At 53.0% G+C, this 21,453-nt stretch overlaps 2 protein-coding genes across 2 annotated transcripts; one reads left to right on the forward strand and one right to left on the reverse strand.

The window, feature by feature from the left end:
* Window positions 1-6,411: 6,411 nt before the first annotated feature.
* SSTR4 (somatostatin receptor 4) lies at window positions 6,412-7,575 on the forward strand. The gene has a single exon (XM_069496290.1). The coding sequence runs from the start codon at window positions 6,412-6,414 to the stop codon at window positions 7,573-7,575; it is 1,164 nt and encodes a 387-aa protein (XP_069352391.1).
* A 10,765-nt stretch (window positions 7,576-18,340) lies between these two features.
* Window positions 18,341-20,836, reverse strand: THBD (thrombomodulin). The gene has a single exon (XM_069495965.1). The coding sequence runs from the start codon at window positions 20,833-20,835 to the stop codon at window positions 18,958-18,960; it is 1,878 nt and encodes a 625-aa protein (XP_069352066.1). The 5' UTR covers window position 20,836; the 3' UTR covers window positions 18,341-18,957.
* Between the last annotated feature and the right edge of the window lie 617 nt (window positions 20,837-21,453).

Consider the following 21,453-nt stretch of genomic DNA (forward strand, 5'->3'; position numbering starts at 1 on the left):
TGGTCAAAGCCACTCCGAGCTGCTGAGAGCACTTCAGAGGTTTTTCTACAGTGGCAGGTAATAGAGCAGCTCTCAGGGACAGCTGTCACTGCTGCCCAGAGCCAAGTCTCCCCTCGATGCATGGCTATTTGCAGGAGAAACCACATCCTCCTGACCTGTGGGACAGAGGCTCTGAGGTTAGTTCAAGGCAGCAGGTGCCTGCAAGCCCGAGCAGTGTGGGGGTGAGGGGAAACCTGCCTGGGAAGGTTCGCTGAAATATCAACTCACAATAAGGCAGATTAATGAGAGAAAGAGATTTACTTCCCATGCACATGGGGAGAATCACAGATTGGTTACCCAATATCCCAGTGGGGTCCAGATATTTATACGATCTCATTTAAGAGAGGAGGGGAGATGAGGAATACAGGTAATTCTGTTGACGGGCAATAAATGGTTACTAGGGAGGGTGAATAGGTACTTGGGAGAATGAATGGATGGGGGAACAGATTGACTTGTAAATGATTCTCTTTGCAAATTAAATTAACCTGAGAGACAGGTATTATATTTAAAATGATTTGGGCCAGGTCTGGTCGCATCCTTGACCTTCTTTCCTGCAATACATTGAGATAACCGGGAGGGGAAGGGAAGTTCATTGTTCTTTTTGATGGGTTTGTCTGGTTTATGCAGACAGAGGGAGAATCCCTTGCAATGCCTGTGGATCTCTAAGGGCCTTTCATTCAAAATACTCTTTACACCAAGGAATCATATTTTGGAGTGAAATTTCCTGAGCTCCTTCAGCGGCACATTTGAAGGAGGAGAAAGGAGAAGAAAGTTCACGTCTCTAACAAAGGAGCTGCTCCTTCTGGCTTGAGGGTGCCGTGCTGCGGGCCCTGGCTCACGCTGTCATCACTGGCTGGAAACTCCGCAGGCCCTCCTGGCAGCTGGGCCCAGCTGGGCGTGTGCTGGGTCCTTTCATCACCTGGAGGAAAAGGCCCCTTGAATCCAGCCCAGCTCGGGCTCCACGCCGCTCCTGCCAAAGTGCAGGGGAGCAGCGTGGGCCTGACGCCAGGCATGCAATCAGCAGAGCAGAAGCAGGCCCCAGGGTGCACATCCTACAGCAAAGCTGCTGGACGGGCCGGCTGAAAAACATCTTATCAACAGACATCGTTTTCCAGCACTTGCACGCAGCGTGAATGTTTCTCTAGGTCTCCTCTCTGGTGGAGAAAGGTAGGGGATAATTTCAACTTTGGGTGCAAATTTAGTGTCCTGGGAGAGAATAGCCGGGGGTACCCTGCTGTCCTGGCCTTCCCTGCCATGAGGCCCCAGGCTGCCCCTCCCCCGTCTCTGGCTTCCTGCACCTCTGAGCAGAGGGGTCTCTTTTTGGCTTTCCTGACATTTCTCCTGACTCTTCTTCCAGCCCTCCTGGAGGCACAGTAATATCTATATACTGTGGTCCCCAGGCTGCCTGCCTGCCTGTCCCTCCATCTAACTAAGTGCCATATCCATGCACTTCGGAAGTACCTGGGAGGCTTCAAAATATATGGATGCCTGGGCCCCTCTCCACACTAATTATTAACTCAGAGTCTCTGAGGGGGACGGGCCCTGGCCTCACTGTCTGTGCAGCTTCCAGGTGATTCCAACATGCAGCCTGCCCTGCAAACCCCACGTGCAGAGGGTGCCTGGCACTCAGGGAAGTGATTTCCTGGAAGCTGGGGCAGGGTCAGACCCATGTCCTAGGTGCCAGGGCAGGATTGGACCTCCCCTTCTGTCGTCACATCCCAACAACTAACACGTTCCAGGAAAGACACTCTGACAAAGAGGGCTGTTTAACGTCAGCATGTTAAGGGGCAAAAGTAGATGCACGTGGGAGATTCGAACTACCAAGTACCAGAGCCCTGGCTTGGGGTGTTCATAATAATAAACACATATAGAGCTCACCAGTGCCAGACGCTGTTCTAACTGCTTCCTGTCTGCCAGTTTACTTAGCCCATACAACAGCCCACCTGTGAGGGAGCTAGGATTAATCTCATTGTACAGGGCAGGAAGGCACAGAGAGGTCAAGTAACTTGCCCAAGGCCACACAGCAGGTATGCAAGGAAGCCAGGATTCACACCAAAGCAGTCACAGCAGGCTATGCTGCCTCCAGACTCAAAAACCACCTCACCCACCTCACGCTGTCAGCGGAATCAAACTCCGACTACCTCAGCCTCATGATTTTCTTCTTGACTTTAGGGAAGAATTCTCATATCAGACCTGAATCTCCTAATCTCCTGTTTTTCACCTACATGAGATTCTGTCACTGGGATGATGCTGTGTAGAAAAAGGGGACTCTTGGTATCAACACAACTTTGTTTTCCTCATTGTGTAATTTTTAACACCTAAGATACCCTCCCCAATCCCTGAACCCCACATCTGACATGGGCTCAGAGTTTGTGACCTAGTGGAATTTGAGGATGAAGTGGAAACACATATGGGTGGGAAAGGGTCACGTTCCCTAGAGCCATGTGGCTCCCCTGTCATTTCGGGAGGGGTCAAACACCCCTGTGCTTGAGTGATCCACATCTCAGATTCTTCTCTGATTCCTCCCTAACACAGAAGTCTTGGGAGGATGTTTTGTAAACAGAGTGGTCCCCACTCTCCTTGGACACAAAAGACATTTCAGAGCAACCCCCAGCAGCTCCTGGGGTTATCGGTGAAATGCACACCTGGTGTTCACCATTGCTAAACCCAGTCCAGAAAATGTTTTGGAGAGAGAAACATCAACCCCTTGGAAGTTAACTTGGTGCCTACCTTTCAAATCTTTTTCTTCTGATTGAAAATTACACTATACTCATAAAAGTCACTTAATGTTGTAATGAATAAATTAAAATGGAAAGTCCCCAGGATTAGAGAATCCACATGTCCTGGTTTGGCTGGAATAGCCAGGGTTATGCTGTCCCAGCATGGTGACTGCCAGAGCCTCCTTTCATTCTCCAAAGGATCTGGCTGAGCACAGCCCATCACCAAGGTGTGAGCTAGGGACAGAATAAGGGGCAGGCTATGTCAGCGAAGCTTGCTCGGTTCCGGTCATTTGGAAAAAGTGGGGAGAGTAGTCACACTTCGCCCACGTGTCAAGATTGCTTTAAATACAAGTTAGATGTGAAAAGACCATAAAAGGAAACCTACGTACAGCTAACAACAAAAACAAAAATAGTGGCCCACATCACCCCTTCCCCTTTGCCCTCATGTGCTGAAGTGTGGGAGCAGGTGGGGGCAGGGGACCTCCTTTTAGTCTCATCATTCAGATTCTACCTTTAAAGCCACCCTAAAAAGTGTCAAAAAAGAAATAACCAGGCGAACTGACCACAGGGCCGTGTACTCTCCCAGTCCTTGCATGTGTGCTGGTGTGGTAGATCCTCACAGCACCTCACAAGGTAGTTACCCACTTTCCAGATGGGGAAACCGAGGCACAAAGAGTTTGGAGATCTTGCCCAAAGCTGCATAAGAGGTGAAGCTGGGATTTGAACCAGGCAGCCTAAGTTCAAGGCCAGTACTCTTATGCCAGGCTACCCTACAATGCTCCCTGCTCCGCCCAGAGTGTGTGCCTGAGTGACTGGGCACGTCCTGCTCTGCTCCCTGCAGCAGCAGCCTTGGTGCAACACTAGCTCCTGCCTGCAATATTGCCCCAAAGGATTCCTTGTGCAGATCTCACAGACCTGGACCCACCACCGTTCTATGCCAGCAGCCAGGGAGCCAGACAGATCCCAGTTCTGACCCTGACACCAAACCTACCCACACCCTCTGCACTTCCATGCTTCTATGAAGGCCTCAGGCCTCCACTGGGCACACAAGGCTCCCTCAAGCCTTTGCAGCCTCAGCACCTTCCTCACCCAACTCCCCTGGCAGGCACTCCACGCTGCAGACACCTCTCACCTGCTCCCAGGCCCCTGGCAGCACCTGCTCTGGAAGCCACCCTGCCTCTCACTGCCACAGCAGAAGCCTGCTCTCTGTCTTCTCTGCAATGCCTGCTGCGGCCCCCTCCCACTCTTGCCCTTCTTCTGTGATCCTAAGCACTTTGTATTTGCTCTTCTGCCAGGTGGTGGTGAAAGTCACAGGGTCCCAGCAGCTCTGTACACAGTGGGCTGTCATCTCACACCAGGGAGCCTACATGTTACCTTGAATGCTGCCCCATGGCAGTGCTGGGCATGGGACAGAGACTCTCAATTATTATTTGTTGATTGAATGAATGAATAAACGAATGCTCCATCCCTCGGCTCCCCGGGACTCCAGAGTGCTGGTTTTGGATGTTCATGATATTACATCCATCAAGTTCATTAACATGAACTGCTTACCACGTATGTCTAATAACCATGGAAGCAGAAGCATGTGTTTATCTGATTAAATGCTAGCTTACTTTGCTTTCAGATGTATGTACATGTGTGTGCTGGTGGGTGGGCAGGATCAGGAAGCGTTAGGAGGAAAATTCTCTAAAGTAGAAATGGGAAAGATTCCAAAGCCTCACACTTTAGGCAGGACAACAGGAAATACTTTCTCAGGAAAGGGAGGAGGCTGAGTGTTAGATGAGCAGAGAGGAAAGCAGAAAAGAGGAGTCCAGGAAGATGGGACAGCTCCCAGAACCTCTCCATTGGGCTGAGGAGGCTGTGTGCAGAGGGGCCATTTAAGGATCACCCCAAGTCCACGACTAAAGGAAAAAGCCCCCATACTCCTCCTCCCACCCAAATCTGAGGCTCCCCTTGTTCCCTTCCACTAAACACTGCCATCATGTAGAATGACAAAGATGTCTTCTTTCCCTTTCTGAGAGAAGGGTCTCTCCCTTAGGGACAATGATGTCAATGAGACCAGAAGAAAGGACAGACCAACTTAGGGAGTGAACATAAAGGGGTGGAGAAGTGCCAGGCCAAATATTCCCGATGAGTCCATTTGGGTGGCAGAAACTGGGGACAGGGGTTGTGTCAACTACAGTGCTGCACCAGTGCTGACCACACCTGCACCCCCATCCCAAGCCTGGATGAAGAGCAGGGGCAGCCTCCAACCCCTTCCTTGGAAAGGGTACCTGCAGTTGGCCTAAAGCATCGTTACTCTTCCCCCATCTCCAGCCACCCCACCTGAGAACTGGACCCACCCCAGGAAGCCACTTCCAGACTCACCAGAGACCTTTCAGGGCTGTGCTGGGGGTAGAAGGAGGCCACCGCCTCACAAAGGTGGGGTTAAAGCCAGCTGGGCTCCTAAAAGTCAGTGATACCTTGAGAATAATTTTCCAAGGCAAACCCCCACTTCGGAGATTCCACTGCACCCTGGACCAGCTAGGGAGCCAGGGCCGGGGTGGGGGCTGCCTGCTGAGTGTCCAGCCCAGGGGCGCCAGTGAGCTCACACTCTCTGGAGTTTGGGAGGAGGGGGAAACCCAGGCAGGAACCTCAACACTTCCCTACCAACCCCCTCCGCAGTCACATTTCAGGGACCTGGGATGGAGACCTGAGGTGGATGACTGACAGGGTCCCAAGGTGAGGGCTCCCAGGCATCCGGCTCTAGCACCTGCCACTGTCTTCCCGAGCGGACCCCGTGCACAGAGCACCCAGGTTGGCCTTCTTCCGTGGCTTCTCTGCCTCCGTCTGTCCACCTCCATTCCCTGCACCCACCCCACCTCAACCCCTCGGAGAACTAAGCGAAAAGGCCCCGGAGCTCGAGGTTGTCAGGGTCGGGTGGGGGAGAGGGGAAGGAGCGGGAGAAGCCGGGAACACTGGGACCCCCTGACAGCCTGGAATTCAGCACGACAGGGAAGGAGCCTCAGGTTCCGCCTGTATAATATGGGTCTAATGATGGGACAGGTCGTCGCGAGGATTAAAGGGGCGGGGAGAGGATGACCGGTGTGAGGCAATTGGCTCTGGGTGTTCGGGGTCGTGCAGGGCCAATCCCGGGCCCCTCGTTACCCAAACGGAGGACTCGGAGACTCCCAGCTCCGCGGCTGCAGTCCCGGGGAGCGGGGCAGCGGAGTGGACGACTGGGGGCTGGAGAAGGCAGGATCTGTGACCCTGGGCAGCGGAGGAGGGAAGCCTGGGCCGGCTGGGGGCTCAGGGCGGGTGCGGCAGGGGGAGCGGGTGGAGTCAGCAGCGGGCTGGGTGGGGGGTGGGGTGGTGGAGGTGGGAAAACGGGACGGGGCCCGGGAGGACTAGGGCGGGCGGGGCGGGGCACCTGCTCCCCGGAGTCCGGGTGCGGAGGGGCCCGGGCAGGTGTGAACCAACAGGGACCCCGCAGCCGTGGGCGCGCGGCGCAGGGATTGGCTGCGCTCCCGGGCGCCAGCCGCCCGCTATTTAGGCGGAGCAGGCTGTGAGCCACGCGTCTGCGCGCGACACCCCCGCCCCACCGGCCGCCCGCGGTCTCTTGCGCTGCGCTCGCTCCGTCCCGCTCTGCCGCCGCTGGCGGGCACCCCTGGGCATGAGCGCCCCCGCAACGCTGCCCCCTGGGGGAGAGGAAGGGCTTGAGACTGCCTGGCCCCCTGCAGCCAACACCAGCCGCGCTCCGGCAGAAGATGAGGTGGCTGCGGGGACAGGGGGCTCGGGGGCGGCGGGCATGGTCACCATCCAGTGCATCTACGCGCTGGTGTGCCTCCTGGGCCTGGTGGGCAACGCTTTGGTCATCTTTGTGATCCTTCGCTACGCCAAGATGAAGACGGCCACCAACATCTACCTGCTCAACCTGGCCATCGCGGACGAGCTGTTCATGCTGAGCGTGCCGTTCGTGGCCTCGTCAGCCGCCCTGCGCCACTGGCCCTTCGGGTCGGTGCTGTGCCGCGCAGTGCTCAGCGTCGATGGCCTCAACATGTTCACCAGCGTCTTCTGTCTGACCGTGCTCAGCGTGGACCGCTACGTGGCCGTGGTGCACCCTCTGCGCGCAGCCACCTACCGGCGGCCCAGCGTGGCCAAGCTAATCAACCTGGGCGTGTGGCTAGCGTCCTTGCTGGTCACCCTGCCCATCGCCATCTTCGCAGACACCAAGCCGGCTCGGGGGGGCCAGGCTGTGGCCTGCAACCTGCACTGGCCGCACCCGGCGTGGTCGGCGGTCTTCGTGGTCTATACTTTCCTTCTGGGCTTCCTGCTGCCGGTTCTGGCCATCGGCCTGTGCTACCTGCTCATCGTGGGCAAGATGCGGGCGGTGGCGCTGCGGGCTGGCTGGCAGCAGCGACGGCGCTCGGAGAAGAAGATCACTAGACTGGTGCTGATGGTCGTCGCCGTCTTTGTGCTCTGCTGGATGCCTTTCTATGTGGTGCAGCTGCTGAACCTCTTTGTGACCAGCCTTGATGCCACCGTCAACCACGTGTCCCTCATCCTCAGCTATGCCAACAGCTGCGCCAACCCCATTCTCTATGGCTTCCTCTCCGACAACTTCCGTCGTTCATTCCAGCGGGTTCTCTGTCTGCGCTGCTGCCTCTTAGATGCTGCTGGCGGTGCCGAGGAAGAGCCCCTGGACTACTATGCCACTGCTCTCAAGAGCAGAGGCGGGGCGGGATGCATGTGCCCCCCGCTCCCCTGCCAGCAGGATCCCATGCACCCAGAACCCCGCCGCAAGCACACGCCCCTCACCAAGACCACCACCTTCTGAAGAGCCTTTCACCCCCCACCTGGCTTAGCCACCTCCTAAGGGATGGGCACCACCGTTACAGCATAGCAGACTGCATCTCCCGGACGCTCACCTAAGGACTACTACCTGTCCCTACCAAAGCCTTCTCCTTCCAGCAGTCGATGTGCCATCCCCGAGAGCATCAGAACCCCTCTGCTGTTCTCCTCTACCCAGGGCTCTGCCTTTTAGAAGGACGCCTCCATAGGGGTAGGACTGCTCTGGGTACTGGGCTAGAGTATTTATTAATCATTCCTGAACCTCTGGCTATTTTTCAAGGGGTGGGAAGCAGGAGGTGGCCAGAAAAGAATGGCCACCTGCCTATGACTTGTTACAGTGACTGCTTGGGAACAGACTCGGGAGGGTGGAGGCAGGTAGTGCCCTTCCTCTCTGCAGACTCTTTGCCTTGTGGGGGGAGCACAGCATGTATAGAGTGGGGGGAGGAAGGAAGATGCCCCCAAGCTCACTCCCTTTGTATCTATTCCTGTGTTCTTGTTGCTAAGTGAGACTTATGTGCAACAGTTTGGGGCACTTTCTTTGTCACCCCGCCAGGCCCAACACCTGCTTGCAATCACAGGTGTCTCCCAGGTTGTCCTGGGCCAGAGTAGAAAGGGTTTGGAGCGACATGACATGGAATTTGTTGCAAGACATAAAACCAGGTCAGTAATAAAAAAAAAGCAGAGAGAATAAAATCTCATCTAGCTGCTATGATGTAATTTTTGGTCCCTGATTGCTTGTTGTAGGAACATGAGACCTCATTAAAGCAGCAATTTATGCCAGTGGTGAGTGGGAGGGGAGCCCGGGCGGGGGAAGTAGACCAGGGAGCGTGGGGATGGAAATCAGCCCAGGTTTGGGATAGAACAGGCAGCTCTGTCACCCTCTATTTTAAAATGTCAACATTCAGTAAAACATCAGCTGCATGTAGATATTAACATGTAAGGTGAACACAAAAGGCCATAACTTTTTACCTAATATGTAAACCAAATGATAAACTATCTGTCTCAAAAGGAAAAAGTCAGCTTACGAGGAGCCTGAGTTCCACTTTCTGCCAGAAGCAGAGGAAGAGGCTAAGGAGAAGCTCACAACACTTACATTGGCATCTGGAGTGAAAACCAGATGGGTCTAAACATGTATGAGACACTGTTTGGGGACACCACCTGGCTTAGCATCGCCAAAGCCACTTCTGGGCTTGACTGACCTAACCCTCCTGGAGAAGATCTTCCCCGGGGGAGACAGAGGGAACCCAGGGGGTGAGCCTCTCTGCTCCCCAGGGTGGTCAGCTTCTCAGCGCCCACAGTGACCTGGCAGGAAGACTTGGAGAGAGAACACCCTGGACCTGTCAGCCTAGCAGACGGTGCCTGGCTCCTGGCCTTCTAGGGCACAGGCGAGCTGACGCAGGTAGGACCAATGGAGCAGGGCCAGGCCCAAGGGAATGCTCCACTCCCACAGGTGGCCGGAGCCCGGGATAAGCAGAAGGAGGCTCTCCTCCGGGGGTGTTGGGCTGGAGACAGAGTTTCACACAATGTGAGCAGCTGCTTGATAAGTTCTAAACAGACAGGAGAGCTGAGCGCTGATTCTGTTATACTTAAAAGAGTTGTGTGACTCAGGCAAGGGACTGACATCCCCCAGGTCCTCAGAGCTCTCCTGTAAAATCAGCAGGTCCTTCCAGCACTGGCACATGGCAGCTCCTGTCCATACTGCTATAGATGCCAACTTCTTCCTAACAACATGTAAAGGAAAGGCCCTGCCTTGACTGCCTTTGGGTGTCTATAATCCATATAACTATTAAACACTTGCCCCCTTCAGCCGGCAGAATGATCTGAGAGGGGTAATCCGTGTTGATCTGGTGTGCCTCGCAGGGTTGGTGGGCATGCAGGTGTTTATGGTCCATACCGATGGTCTACATCTATCTCTGACAGAATTGTGTAGCCAAGTCTGTACTGCATACCAGAGACACGGCTGTGGCTTGGATGTTTCTAACTAAGGCACGAAACCCTTTGATCCCACAACAAGCATGCACACACACACAGACGCCCACCATCCCTAACTTATCGGCACCCACCGGAGTGACCTTGGGCATGCAGATTAAGTCAGCGCCCATGTGTGTGGGCCTTAGGTAACCGTAACTTCTTGGAGGTTTTTAAGACTGAACTTGTTCCCCCAGTGCCTGGCACCTGATAAATGTGGTTGAACCGAATTGCAAAGAACACCCAGGCTGACAGCAGCAAAGTGAGGGGTTCATGGCACCGGCAACGGTCCCTAATGGGCATGGGTGCTGGGCCTTTGGGGATCCTTTTGGGGATGGGGATCCCCCTCCTCAGTCTCCCAGTGACTCACAGTGGGCAGACTCTCCAATAAGCAAGCGGGGTGCCGACCAGGAGCCTTGGCAACACTCATGTTCGGCTGCACAGGTCAGCACAGAATAAATAAGACACATTTTACTTTGAAACTGCAACCTTTTTAACTTAGTTGATGATGGCTGAAGGAGAAGCAGCTTCAGGTGACAGAAAGAACAGTCTCTGGGAGACAGGAAACCTCAGCTTTAGCCACCCCGTGAGCAGCGATTTAATCTCTCTATGCCTCAGTTTCCCACTTGAAATATGCACAAAGGGACGTTTTGACTTTGTAGTTCTTCCCAGCTGTAAACTCTGCTTTCGCAGAAACACTCCTGGAGGGCAGTGCTCACCCCATCACTGGTAAGAAAGGAGCATGAACACTGCCATCAACCCTGCAGTTATAAATTGTGCAAGGAGCGGGTGGATCCTGTCCACTGTCCCCTTCTTCAGCTGTGGAGCTTTTTCAATTCTTGGAGCTCGACAGCTCAACAGCAGCGAAGTATCCAGTATCCTGAGCACCTGTCCAGGGTGTGTCTGGAGCCTGTCAGCAGCACTGCTGGCTTTGGTTGCCATTGACCCTGAGGTCTTGGTAACAACTGGTTGCATAAAACCCTCCCTCATGGTTCGTGTGCAGCAAGATTGCAGTGAACTGAAGTCAGGGAGCTGTACCCCAGGGTTCCAAGGGCCACTGACACACTTCCCCTGCCTGGGATGCTGGTACAGAGGCACATCTTGATGGTCGTCTTGTCCTGCTTGCTAGGACTAGGAGTTGCAGCTTTTGGCTTCAACATGAATGAAAACATTTTCTACCACAGATAGGAACAGCTTTCATCCACCCCTCAATCTGTCAGAGAAGTTGCCTTGCCGTTTTAAATTGCCTTTAATTTACTGTTCCATGACAAGCCAGGTGTTCCATTTTTCCAGACGGTGGGGAAGATGGCACTGGGACAGGACAGGCTGTCACTCAGCAGATTCCTGCCCAGTTTCTCAGCAGTTTTCTTTGACCAAAGATGAACACAATTTCTTACTCATCTGTGAATTCTTGACTTTCATTAAAAGCAACATACCTGGCACTCTTAGGTGCTCCAGGCTGCTGCCAAGGATGAGTCAACTGCAACATGCTCTAGCTGCACAGCCTCAGAAATGAATCCCAGCAAATTTGGCTACTGAAGCTCTTCTCTGACAGGTTGTAGGTTGTGAATCACCCCATCTCTCTCACCTTCTCACCATAGGTAGATGACAGCATAGCCTCCAATTCCTGAAGCAAAAATGTCAGAATCCTAAGGCTGTGTTTTCTGAGACAACTCTACCATGTTGTACAACGTCAGCCAGCACCACACCTTGGAAACTCTGTCCTGTTGATCTGCGTGCAGGTGGTAGACACTGGACAGTTCAGAGTGCTTCTGTCAGACAGGGCAGTCAGCTTCAAGACAACAAGATGGGTCTACAGAGACAGGAGCTTGGAGGTCAGCGGCAAGACATAGGTATTAATCAAACAACCACAGAAACGAGTGTGCAATTCTCAAGTGAAATAAGCACTCTACAGGAAATGGATCTGATTTCCATGAAGTGATGTGATAAAAGAACCTGCCCTTGTCTCAGATCAGACTCCCCCAAGGAAGGTTGCTGGAGACCGCCTCCTCTGAAGGATACATGGGAATCAACTAGGAGAGGGAATGGTGGGGCGCAGGGTGTGGTGGGCCCCAACCTGAGGGAACAGCATGTGCAAAGGGCCTGCAATGGGAGGCACTGACGGGCCCCTATGTGACAGGACGGAGACAATGGGTGGTGATGCCAAATCAGCTAGAGGCACTGGCGGACACAGATGGGTGGAAGTCCAACTAGCAATGCTTTATGAGCCACCTTAAGGACTAGGACTTTGTCCTAAGGGACATGGGTCGGCGGTGACAGGCTCTAATGAGGGGCTTGGGTCTACCTGGCAAGAGAAGCTCACCAAGAGCTCTGGGGTCTTTGTGAAACTGGGGTGCACCTGCCTCCACTCTTCAGGGAGGGGTCAGTTGACTATCGTGTCCTTCTTTTCATTTCAACTTTCATCAACTTTGCATCAACTGAAAGGCAGCGTCCCCGGTCATATGAATGGATTGAATTCGGGTCTAACGGCAAGGGCATTTTTTAAAATGGGGGAGAACCAGATCGTTAACTGTGTTGCCTGCAATGGGAGTACTGACTTTGTAGAAATAAAGACGTGTAGCTTCTTATTATCAAAAGACACCATGAGCATCAACCCACTGCAACATAGGGTTTGAAATGATTGGATTCTTCAGGCTCTATCTGCCCGGAGAGTGTGGCTGCCCAAGGTCAGTGCTGGCCGTGACACACATGACACACACAGACCACATGCCCGGCCCCGAGGAAGAAGTCTCCCCATTCGGATGGTGACTGCTTCAGGACCCAACAACGGAGAAGGATTTCCACGAGGTATGTGGAAGGAGGAAGAGGGAGCTGGTGCAGAGCGGGGCTTCTTTATTTCATTTTGTTTTAATCAGGCTTTCATTAGATGTTCTGAAGAGGCTGTGATTTCTATTTAATCTATTTTTATTGAACTATAATTTACATATGGTAGGATTCACTTTTTTTAGGTGCACAGTTCTCCAAATTTTGACATGCAATTACAGTTGAGTGACTGCCACCCTAATCAAGGCAGGGAATGTTTCCATCACCACCTACTTCCCTCTTCATGGCTGTGATGAGCCTAAGGAGGGGGCCACAGGTGACATGGGGAGGACACGTGGGGGTACAGAATTGTGGATGGTGCAATCCCCAAATCCAGGGAGGCCACTTGACAATACCATTTTCTAAGTTCCTCTCCCCAGACTGAGGAACTCAATCAATTTCCTCAGGAAACTGGTGCCCTCTGAATTTGAAAAGAAGCATCCTGAACTCCAGAAACCACCTGGACAAACTAGGGGTCTGAGTATGTCCCTGGGCCAGTCGCTAATTTTGTAACGAATTTGTACTCCTTTATTTTGAGCACTGGAGAGAGAGTATGGCCTCTACTTCAAGCCCATTTTCCAGCCAGACAGAACAGAGTATTCCTCGAGACTCAGCCCCATCACAAAACCATCATTTCCATTTACTCTGGGCCTGTAGACAGCTTGCTATTGAGTTTGTGCAACTGTCTTCATTTTAGCTTCATGTTTATTACGGCCGTATTTTGTGCTCTGGAGAGTCACAGACAAATTAAATAGAGAAACTGGGACCTGCCCCAAGCCCTTCTCAGACTTTCCTTTCTCCTGGCTTCACTATTGGATCTCTGCAGTGCCACCTCTTAGAGGATGGCAAAAATGTTTGAAGAAAGATGGGAGTCAAATCCCAGCAACGAATCACCATGCAGGGTGCTTTGGGTTTGCATTATATCATCATTTAAAAACAAATGAAAAGGTGTGCTCTTGTTATGAGGATGATGATGCACAAGTCTTGGGGTGTCCAAAGAGTTTGTGGAAGGTGGGGTCCCCGTTCTCACGGGAATTAAATTGAAGTAGGGTAGGAGATGGGAGGAAGAGGGAAGGCGTTAGGAAAACGGTTGAACAAAGGTTGGCCTGACTGCAACAGTGGAGTGAGTTAGCAGCTGGAACGGCACCAGCGAGAGGGCAGGAGGAAGGCTGGAGGAGGGCAGAAGCAGAGGTACACTGCCACGCACTGCACATGCAGAAGAGAAGTGGTTTTGTCTCAGAATAATATTGGTGTAAAATTTCCTATTTTAACAGAAGGTTTCTTTCAGTCAGGGATCCAGGGAAATCCCTGACTGGGGCCTGGTGGCATCCATGGTCACGGACCCCAGCTTTGAATCTCTTGTGTTTTGCACTGGGACCCTCTGCTGTCTGCTCCCCTTTCACGTGGGTATGACTTTGAGCTAACCCATCCCCAGGGTTCTTTTGTCTCTGGCAATTACACTTTCAAAACACACCAAAAAGGATTTTGATTCCCTTAGAATCTGATGTTAAAACAATATTTAGTTTCTCTTGTGAGAGGAAATCGGTTGTTTGCCTACATCTAAACCTGCTGACCAGAGAAAGGGGGAAGGACCCACTCAAAACAAAAAGAGATAGTGCTGAACCCAGGACATTAATTCTGGAAAAGAAAGAAAGTGAGAGCTGGGTGTTGCTTGTATTATTTTATGGAGAAATGCTGACGAGGTCAGAGGGAGTGTGTTTTGGGTACCCCCCACTGAGCCACAACCAGGATGAAAATGTGGTTTTATGTATTCTTTGTAATCTCAGTTTTCCTTGAATAGAAGATGCGATAATGAATCTCATTTGAGGCAAAAACATCAGGAGCCTCCAAAGTGAGAAGTTGGGGATCTTCTGTCGCCAGCCCCATCCAAAACCACAACCTCGCACGCAGGAGCCTCCCCACAGCTCTGGAGGGGAGGCCTGACCCTGCCGGGGCAGGAGCCATGTTTCACTCTCTCCTTTGGGCCCTGAGAAAGTGAGAAGGGCACTTCGGGCCATGATCTCCCCTTCTCTGTGGCCTCCCTGGGAGAACGGGGACAGGAGTCTCTGCACCTCTGTATTTGGATAGGTCTTGTGAGCAGGGAGAATAGACCAGCGCATTTGAAGCTGGGTTTTATCACTACAGGGAACGGAGGGCTCACTCCTCCCCCTGCACAAACATCTCTCCCCTTACGGGGTGATGGATGCCCCCAATTCCCACCATTAAAATTCCTCTAGCATTGGCAACAGCACTTCCATGGGACCACAGCTTTCCTCGAAAGAACACTGTCTACAACCTAAAATCTGCCCCCAAGACATGATGCCAATATAACTTTTTTTCCATATTTACTTATGCATCCACTATTCCGTTGGCACACGAGCTCAAAAGTTATTGGGCACCTACCACGTGGCAGCAACCATGTTCACCCACCTCCTCTAATCCTCTTGGAAACTTTGTGAGGGGGCACTGTCTCCCCACCCTGCTTTACAGCCTTAGAGGGGTTATTACGTGTACCCATGGTCACACGGCCACCAGGGGTCAGGCTGGGGTCAAATGCAGGTGTGTATCATGTCCCCTACTCTATGCTAGTCTCGACGTGGCTGTTATCTTCCCAATTTCAGTACATAAATCTAATCCCAGCACACTCTTATCAAAACTCCTTGAGTGGCCCACTTGCACCCAGGACACTTGTCAATGTCCTTCTCTCAAAGTCTTTTTCTCAATGACTTTGAGCTAGCCTGTAACCCCCCACCCCTGCCTTTATCTTTATCTCTTCAGCCTCACCTTGCACCCCCCTCGCCCTGCCTCTCTAAGCTCCATCCCCCCCACCGAGTGCCAGCGCAGGGCCTTTGCACGTGCTGTGCTGTCCCTTCCACCTGGGCTGCTCCCGTCCTCTGCGTGGGACTAGCCCCTACTCCCCCTTCAGGTCAGCGTGTCCAGGAAGTGGTCTCCAGTCCTCCAACCTAAAACCCGTCCCGCTGCTGTGCCTTCTCAGAGTGTGCTGTGCTTTTCTTCTGCGGCACTTACCACGGTTTTCAAGTTAAGTATAATTTGGGGGTGATCATGCACTTCATGTCTGTCTCTCCGACCAGAGTGTACCTTCACAGGGCAGGGCCTTGTCACCATGCCTAGCACTGTGACAGGCACAGAGTAAGTACTCAGTAAATATTTGCTGAACTAGTCCAAGAAAAGCGGTGAGGACTGGGGAGAAAATAACAGTCATTTCACTTAGGGAATCAAATTCTGGCTTATCTAGAAGTGCCACCTTGGCCTCCTTGCCCTGCCCCTTAGTGCTGTGAGATATCCCAGAGGGCAAACAGGCCCTGGGACTCTCCCTCGGTCCTGGATGTCCTATGATGTGAACAGAAAGCAGAGACCACACAGGTTGACCCATGGCCCTAGTTTCATAAGGTCTATCCTCATTTTAAATGCTGGGGGATAGTTCATAACTGATTTGTTTATGTAGTTCTGGTACTTTTCTCAGAGAGGAACTGTGGCTATGGAGTTGTTTTGAGAATCTCAAGTGCAGATGAGGCCTGTAAGCAGAGCCTCTGGTTTCCCCAACATCCCCCCCACCCCGCCCACAGCAGGAAGTGAGGACAGAGAAGCTCTGGACCCCACCTGACTAGTGTTCTGGGGTCCAAGATGCCCCATTAAGGGTTTTTGCCTCTGGATTTTGAAAGTGTGTTTTGATCTTCCTGTGCTCCTTAAGAAAACGCCTGTCCCTGGAAGATGAAATCCTAAAGCAATGAGCCTGCAAGTCAATTTGACAGCTGCTAGGAGAAGATCCTTTTGAAAAATGGAAGGCCGGGTAATGGAGGCAGGCTTGTAAAATATCGCCGTCTCCTCTGGCCTCCCAGCACCATTTGTCTGCACCTGTTTTGCCCCTGCTCATAGAGTTCTTCCTTCGTAGAGACTTACAGTCCTCAGTGGGGACATTGCCTGGCTCGTTAGCTCCATGGGGCCCTGCGGTAGCAGCTGCCCCTACCCCATTAGAGCTATAAACTTCATCTGCGATGGATGTTGAAATCTTCAACTGTGTCTTCACAATAATAACTACTCAGATTAAAACAGAAAGTCAGCATTATCCAGACATATAAAAAATATTTGACTATTTGCCTGAACTATAATTTCTTCTAATTTCTGCTTTATGAAAATTTTCAGGGCCTGCATATAGCATTCAGCCTGCTCTACCATCCCAGAAAATGGAACCCCAAAAATTTGTGTATTGAAAAGGCAGCGTTTTTACTCTCCAACAGAGATGAGAATGATTTAATACTGGATGAGACCTTTAGAAACCGTAACTTGAATTTGAGCCACACACTGAGACCCTTCATGACTACTTTGAGTTTGGATAACTCACAGAGCAGATAATGTCAAACCACACACAGGATACCAGCTGGGATTCTAGAGATGCCCCAGGAAAGACTGCTTATTTAATTCATCCCAACAAATAATCCAATAATGTATTTAAAAACACAGAGACACAAGTCCTCCTGTATGAAGTTGTTATGGTTACAGAAGGAAAAAATAAATATTTGTGCACACAGAGATAACAAGAAATCTTTCTACAATGAAAATCGCCTCCTCTGGAAAGATCTTTGAAAGTCAGAGATGGTGCCATCCCCAGACGGCACAAGTTGAGGGCAGAGCAGCCTTTAATGCATCTCCTGGCATTTGCATGGTTTGTGAGCCCCATTTAATGATACTAAATGAGGGACCTGGGGGAGGAAAGGTGAACCGACACACAACCCAAGAGCACACTGAAATTTGTTTATTTTCTACAAGTGACATCATAAGCAAGGGTTTTGCCTGTGTTCTAGTTTATCTCCAATAAATAAATAACTGTACAAATATGTTGAGTTTACAAAATAATAGAGGAAAACCTTTGCCTTACAAAAGATACATTTATACAATACCTTTGTTTCCATACACTGAAGCATAATTTCATGCCTAGCTTAGTTGAACCAAAGATCTTCTGGACCTTGTGTAGCAGTGTACTTTCTTTTCTACCAGAAAGCAAAGCTGTACAGTGAAAATTCCTCAGTTTCTCGAATATAAAGGGCCTGAGTTGGCCTGCTACTTATTACTGATTCATATTTAATGTATTCCAGAAAATTGGAAGCAGTCTGGAACAGTTGTCCTCAAATTACTGGGCAGACAAGCCCCCTGCAGATCTTGTTAAAATATAGATTCTCATGAATTAGGTGGGGTGGAACTTAGGATCCTGCATTTCTAACCAGCTCCCGTGGGCAGCTTCCAATTCTTATTTAGGGACCACATTCCAACGGCAGGGCTTGAAGGCCACTCTGAAATGGGAGAATTTCCCCAAGGACCTGATTAAGGTGGCCCTAATGGGGCCTCCTCCAGGCTGCATTCCCCAGCTCCCAATTCCACAAAACCAGTAAAGCTGGTTTTATTTTGGTCTACAAAGTGACAAGAACAGTGCAAGTCAACAGATAATTGGCATGAATCACGCAGCTCAAATGTTCTTAAACTGTCTCCTGGGAGGTGTTTCTCTCTTATCTCAATCTAGAGCAACCATCTGAACATTTTCAACACTGTCAAAAATAAGGAATAATAATAATAAAGGAAACTGCATAAGAAGCTTAACAACTATTACTATTTTTCAGTCCAAATCAAAACAACAATAACAACAACACAACAACAACAAAACTCAGGCTCACTGTTTATAAAATAAAAATAAAAAACTCCTTGGGTTTAATTTCTATGATAGTCCAGCAACATTAATTTAATTAATACCTTTTGCATCTTAACCTTTCTTAAAATTATTTTGCTCTGGCAACCTGAAATTTCAGGATAAGTTAGCAAATCTGGTGAAAGAGTAAATGACCAACTACATTCATTTTTAGTGTTTTTGTTTGTGTTTCACATAGGAGTTCTGCCTGGGCAGACAGCTAAGGGGAAAAGAAGTAGGGCCAAGCACAGGTAAAGTGTCTTGGGTGAGTGGGTCCAGTTCCTGGGAGGAATGAGGGGAGAAATGGGGCTTGCTTCATCAGTTTTAGAGGGCTGGGGGGGAAAAATTCACCAAGGTAATTTAACTGCCACAGGACAAGTTGGAGTGTGTTTATCTCTACAGAGGGGGAGGGGGAGTGTGTGTAAAGTGGGGACTGAAGACTTACAGGTAGGGAAAAATGGGGCGGAAGAGCAAAGGGAAAAATTCCTAAATACTTAAAAAAATAAATATCTTAGTTATCACTGGCCCAAAGGTCTGCCCAAAAGGCCGCCTACAAGAAACGCTCACCCCTCCTGCGCCCTGTGATGAGGGTGGGTACACTACGCAGTCTGTGTCTTCACTATAAAATCGCCATTTCTGCCCAGTTGTCCCGTGACGTCCTGGAAGAGATTGGGGCTTCTCAACCCCCTTCCAAACACCTCCTCCCCAGCGAGGCATGGAATCAGCGAAAACAGATTGGGGAGGATGGAGGAGGGTCTTCTCCAGCTCTAACGCCAGCTAAAGTGCTTTTGGGTAGACAGGGAGTAAAGCTGGGGCCCGGCGGGCACAGGAGGGAGGAAAAGGCCACGCCAATGCCGGCTGCGGGAGGGAGGGAGCCCCTCAGAGTCTCTGTGGCGTCCTCTCGGTCCGCACATGCTGCAACACCATCTCCTTGGCAGGGGCGGCGGACTTGTACTCCATCTTGGCCCGTCCAGTGCCCTGCTTCTTGCGCAGGTGACAGAGGAGTGCCAAAAGCGCCACCACCAGGGAAAGGCTCGCGATGGAGATGCCCATGAGCACACCTGAATGCACCTGCCCCGCGGACGGGGGACCTGAGGTGGAGCTGGGCGTCAAGCTGGGCGTCGGGCTGGCCGGGGGCTCCCCAGAGCCTCCGTCTTCGTCATCACTCACCTTGGGGTTGCAGTTGGTGCTAACCTGACCAGCCAGGGCCGAGTCGGGCCCACAAATACACTCGTAGCTGCCAGGGAGGTTGCGGCACTCGCCCTCGCCGGGGCAGTAATCGTTGTTGCACTCGTCGATGTCTGTGCACATGGAACCCTCATCCAGGATGTAGCCGTCGGGGCACCTGCAGCTACCCGGGGTGTTGGGGTCGCAGTCGGCCGGACATGCAGTCTGGTTGCAGAACATCTGGCACCTGTGAGGCTCCTGTGGCTTGGGCACGAATCCCTCGGCGCAGACGCAGCTGTAGTTAGTCTGGCCCACGGGCTGGCACTGGTATTCGCAGTCAGCTTTGAAGCATGGGTCCACGGGCTCCACGCACTCGCCGTCCACCAATTCGTAGCCGGGAAAGCAGTGGCACTCAAAGCCACCCTGCGTGTTGACACAACGCTGTGGGCACGGACTGTCGTCCAGCGAACAGTCGTCCACGTCCTCGCACCGGTGCTGGTCGGCCGCCAGCTTGTAGCCGGTCTCGCACATGCAAGAGTAGGAGCCTGGCACGTCGGGGTTGCGGAAGCACAAGTGCTCACAGAGGTCATCGCAAGACTGCTCAGCAGGTGTGGCGCAGGAGCGCCCGTCGGCCTGCAGGGCGGCGTCAGGTGGACAGAGGCAGCGGGGCGCCCCAGCGCTCCCATTGCACGCGTGCTCGCAGCCGCCATTCTCCACGCTGCAGTGCCAGGCGCCCGGCGCCTCCCGGCTCCAGCGCGCCTCGGCCGCTCCGGGCGGCGCAGCGCACATCAGCTCCAAGCCAAGGGGCGCCACCGCGGCGGAGCTGCCCACTGGCAGCGCCTGAAAGTCCGCGCCACGGGCCGCGAACGGGGTGCTGTAGGTAATTGAGACGTTGGCAGCCGCCAGGGCGCCGAGCTCCACCGCCAGGGGCCTGCAGGAAGCTGGGAAGTGGAACTCGCAGAGGAAGCCATCGGCCTCGGCGTCGCACTGCTGCTCCTCCCAGGCCGGCTCGCTCGGCGCTGGGGCCCCAGCCGCGGAGACAACGACGCACAAAGGGCCGCAGAGGGGCGCCCCATAGCGGTCGAGCCGCGCCCACCTGCTGTAACTGGTGCCATTGTCCCCCGTTACCCACTGGAAGCCGTGCAGGACCCCGAGGTGCGCGGGGTCGCTGCAGCCGGGTGGGAGCTGCAGGCCGATCCAGAGGCGCGGGCCATCACCGCCGTCGCCACTCAGCAGCAGGGAGATGACTTCGGCAGCCACTGTGGAGCGCACAGTCATCAGGTGTCCCTGGAGGCGTTCGCAGATCTGGCTAGCAGCGAGGAAGGTCGCAGGGCCTCGGAAAAGCGCGAAGCAGTCGTGCTCGACACACTGGCTGCCACCGGGTTGCGGTTCTGCGGGTGTCGGGAACCCCAGGCCGGCGGGGGCCAGCAAGCCGAGGAGCAGGACCCCGAGCATGTTGCCCAGGTGCGCCGGGTGCAGGCGCCTGGGAAAGCACTGGCGCTGCGACAGGGCCGGGCCGGAGCAGAGGGGCGCAGGGTGCCGCTGGTGACAGTCGCCTGTGTCGGTCCCAGCCCAGACGCTTCTGGCCATGGCGCGCGGCCCCAACGAGGCAGCCTCTGACATGCCGTTCGGCCCGGGCTCGAGTTTATAAGTGCGCGGCCCTCCCTCCCTGGACGTTCGGGAAAAGGAAGGAAGTGCCTAGTGGGAAGGGCTGATGCCGCATTCTCGGATTACTGGGTTCTCCGGACGCCATGCGCCCGCCCTCGAGCCTGGGATCACCTCGCGGGGATGAGTAAACCCGGCCGGCCGGGCACGGGGAGGTTCCCGGGCGGGGCCGGCAGTCGCAGGCGCCAGGGAGGACAGCACCCTCGTAGCAAGGCGACAGTCTCCGCCCCCACCATTCCGGACCCCACTGGTGCAGCCCCTCCTTACTCTCTAAATCCTTCCCCGCCCCCGCCCCGCTCCCACCATAAATGTTATCACCGATTTCAAGGAAAGCCTGGATTGCAGAGCCCTGGGAAGAGGAGACCCGGGAGAAGAGAAGAGGGCTTTGGATGGGACGTGGGGGAGATAGTGCACAGCACTCTGGGAGGGGGTGCTCCGCACAAAGAGGACTTTGGGAGGGGCTGCCTAGTACGTGGACTTCCACAAAGACAGAGGTGGGTCCCGGCCTGGAGCCAGGGCACCTGGCTCAGGAGACCAGGGGAG

Source organism: Eulemur rufifrons, chromosome 20 (genome assembly GCF_041146395.1).
Source record: "Eulemur rufifrons isolate Redbay chromosome 20, OSU_ERuf_1, whole genome shotgun sequence".
NCBI lineage: Eukaryota > Metazoa > Chordata > Mammalia > Primates > Lemuridae > Eulemur > Eulemur rufifrons.

Bases quoted from the DNA above. Each gene is read 5' to 3' on its own strand.
- SSTR4 (XM_069496290.1), top strand. From the start codon at position 6,412: ATGAGCGCCCCCGCAACGCTGCCCCCTGGGGGAGAGGAAGGGCTTGAG.
- THBD (XM_069495965.1), bottom strand. From the start codon at position 20,835: ATGGCCAGAAGCGTCTGGGCTGGGACCGACACAGGCGACTGTCACCAG.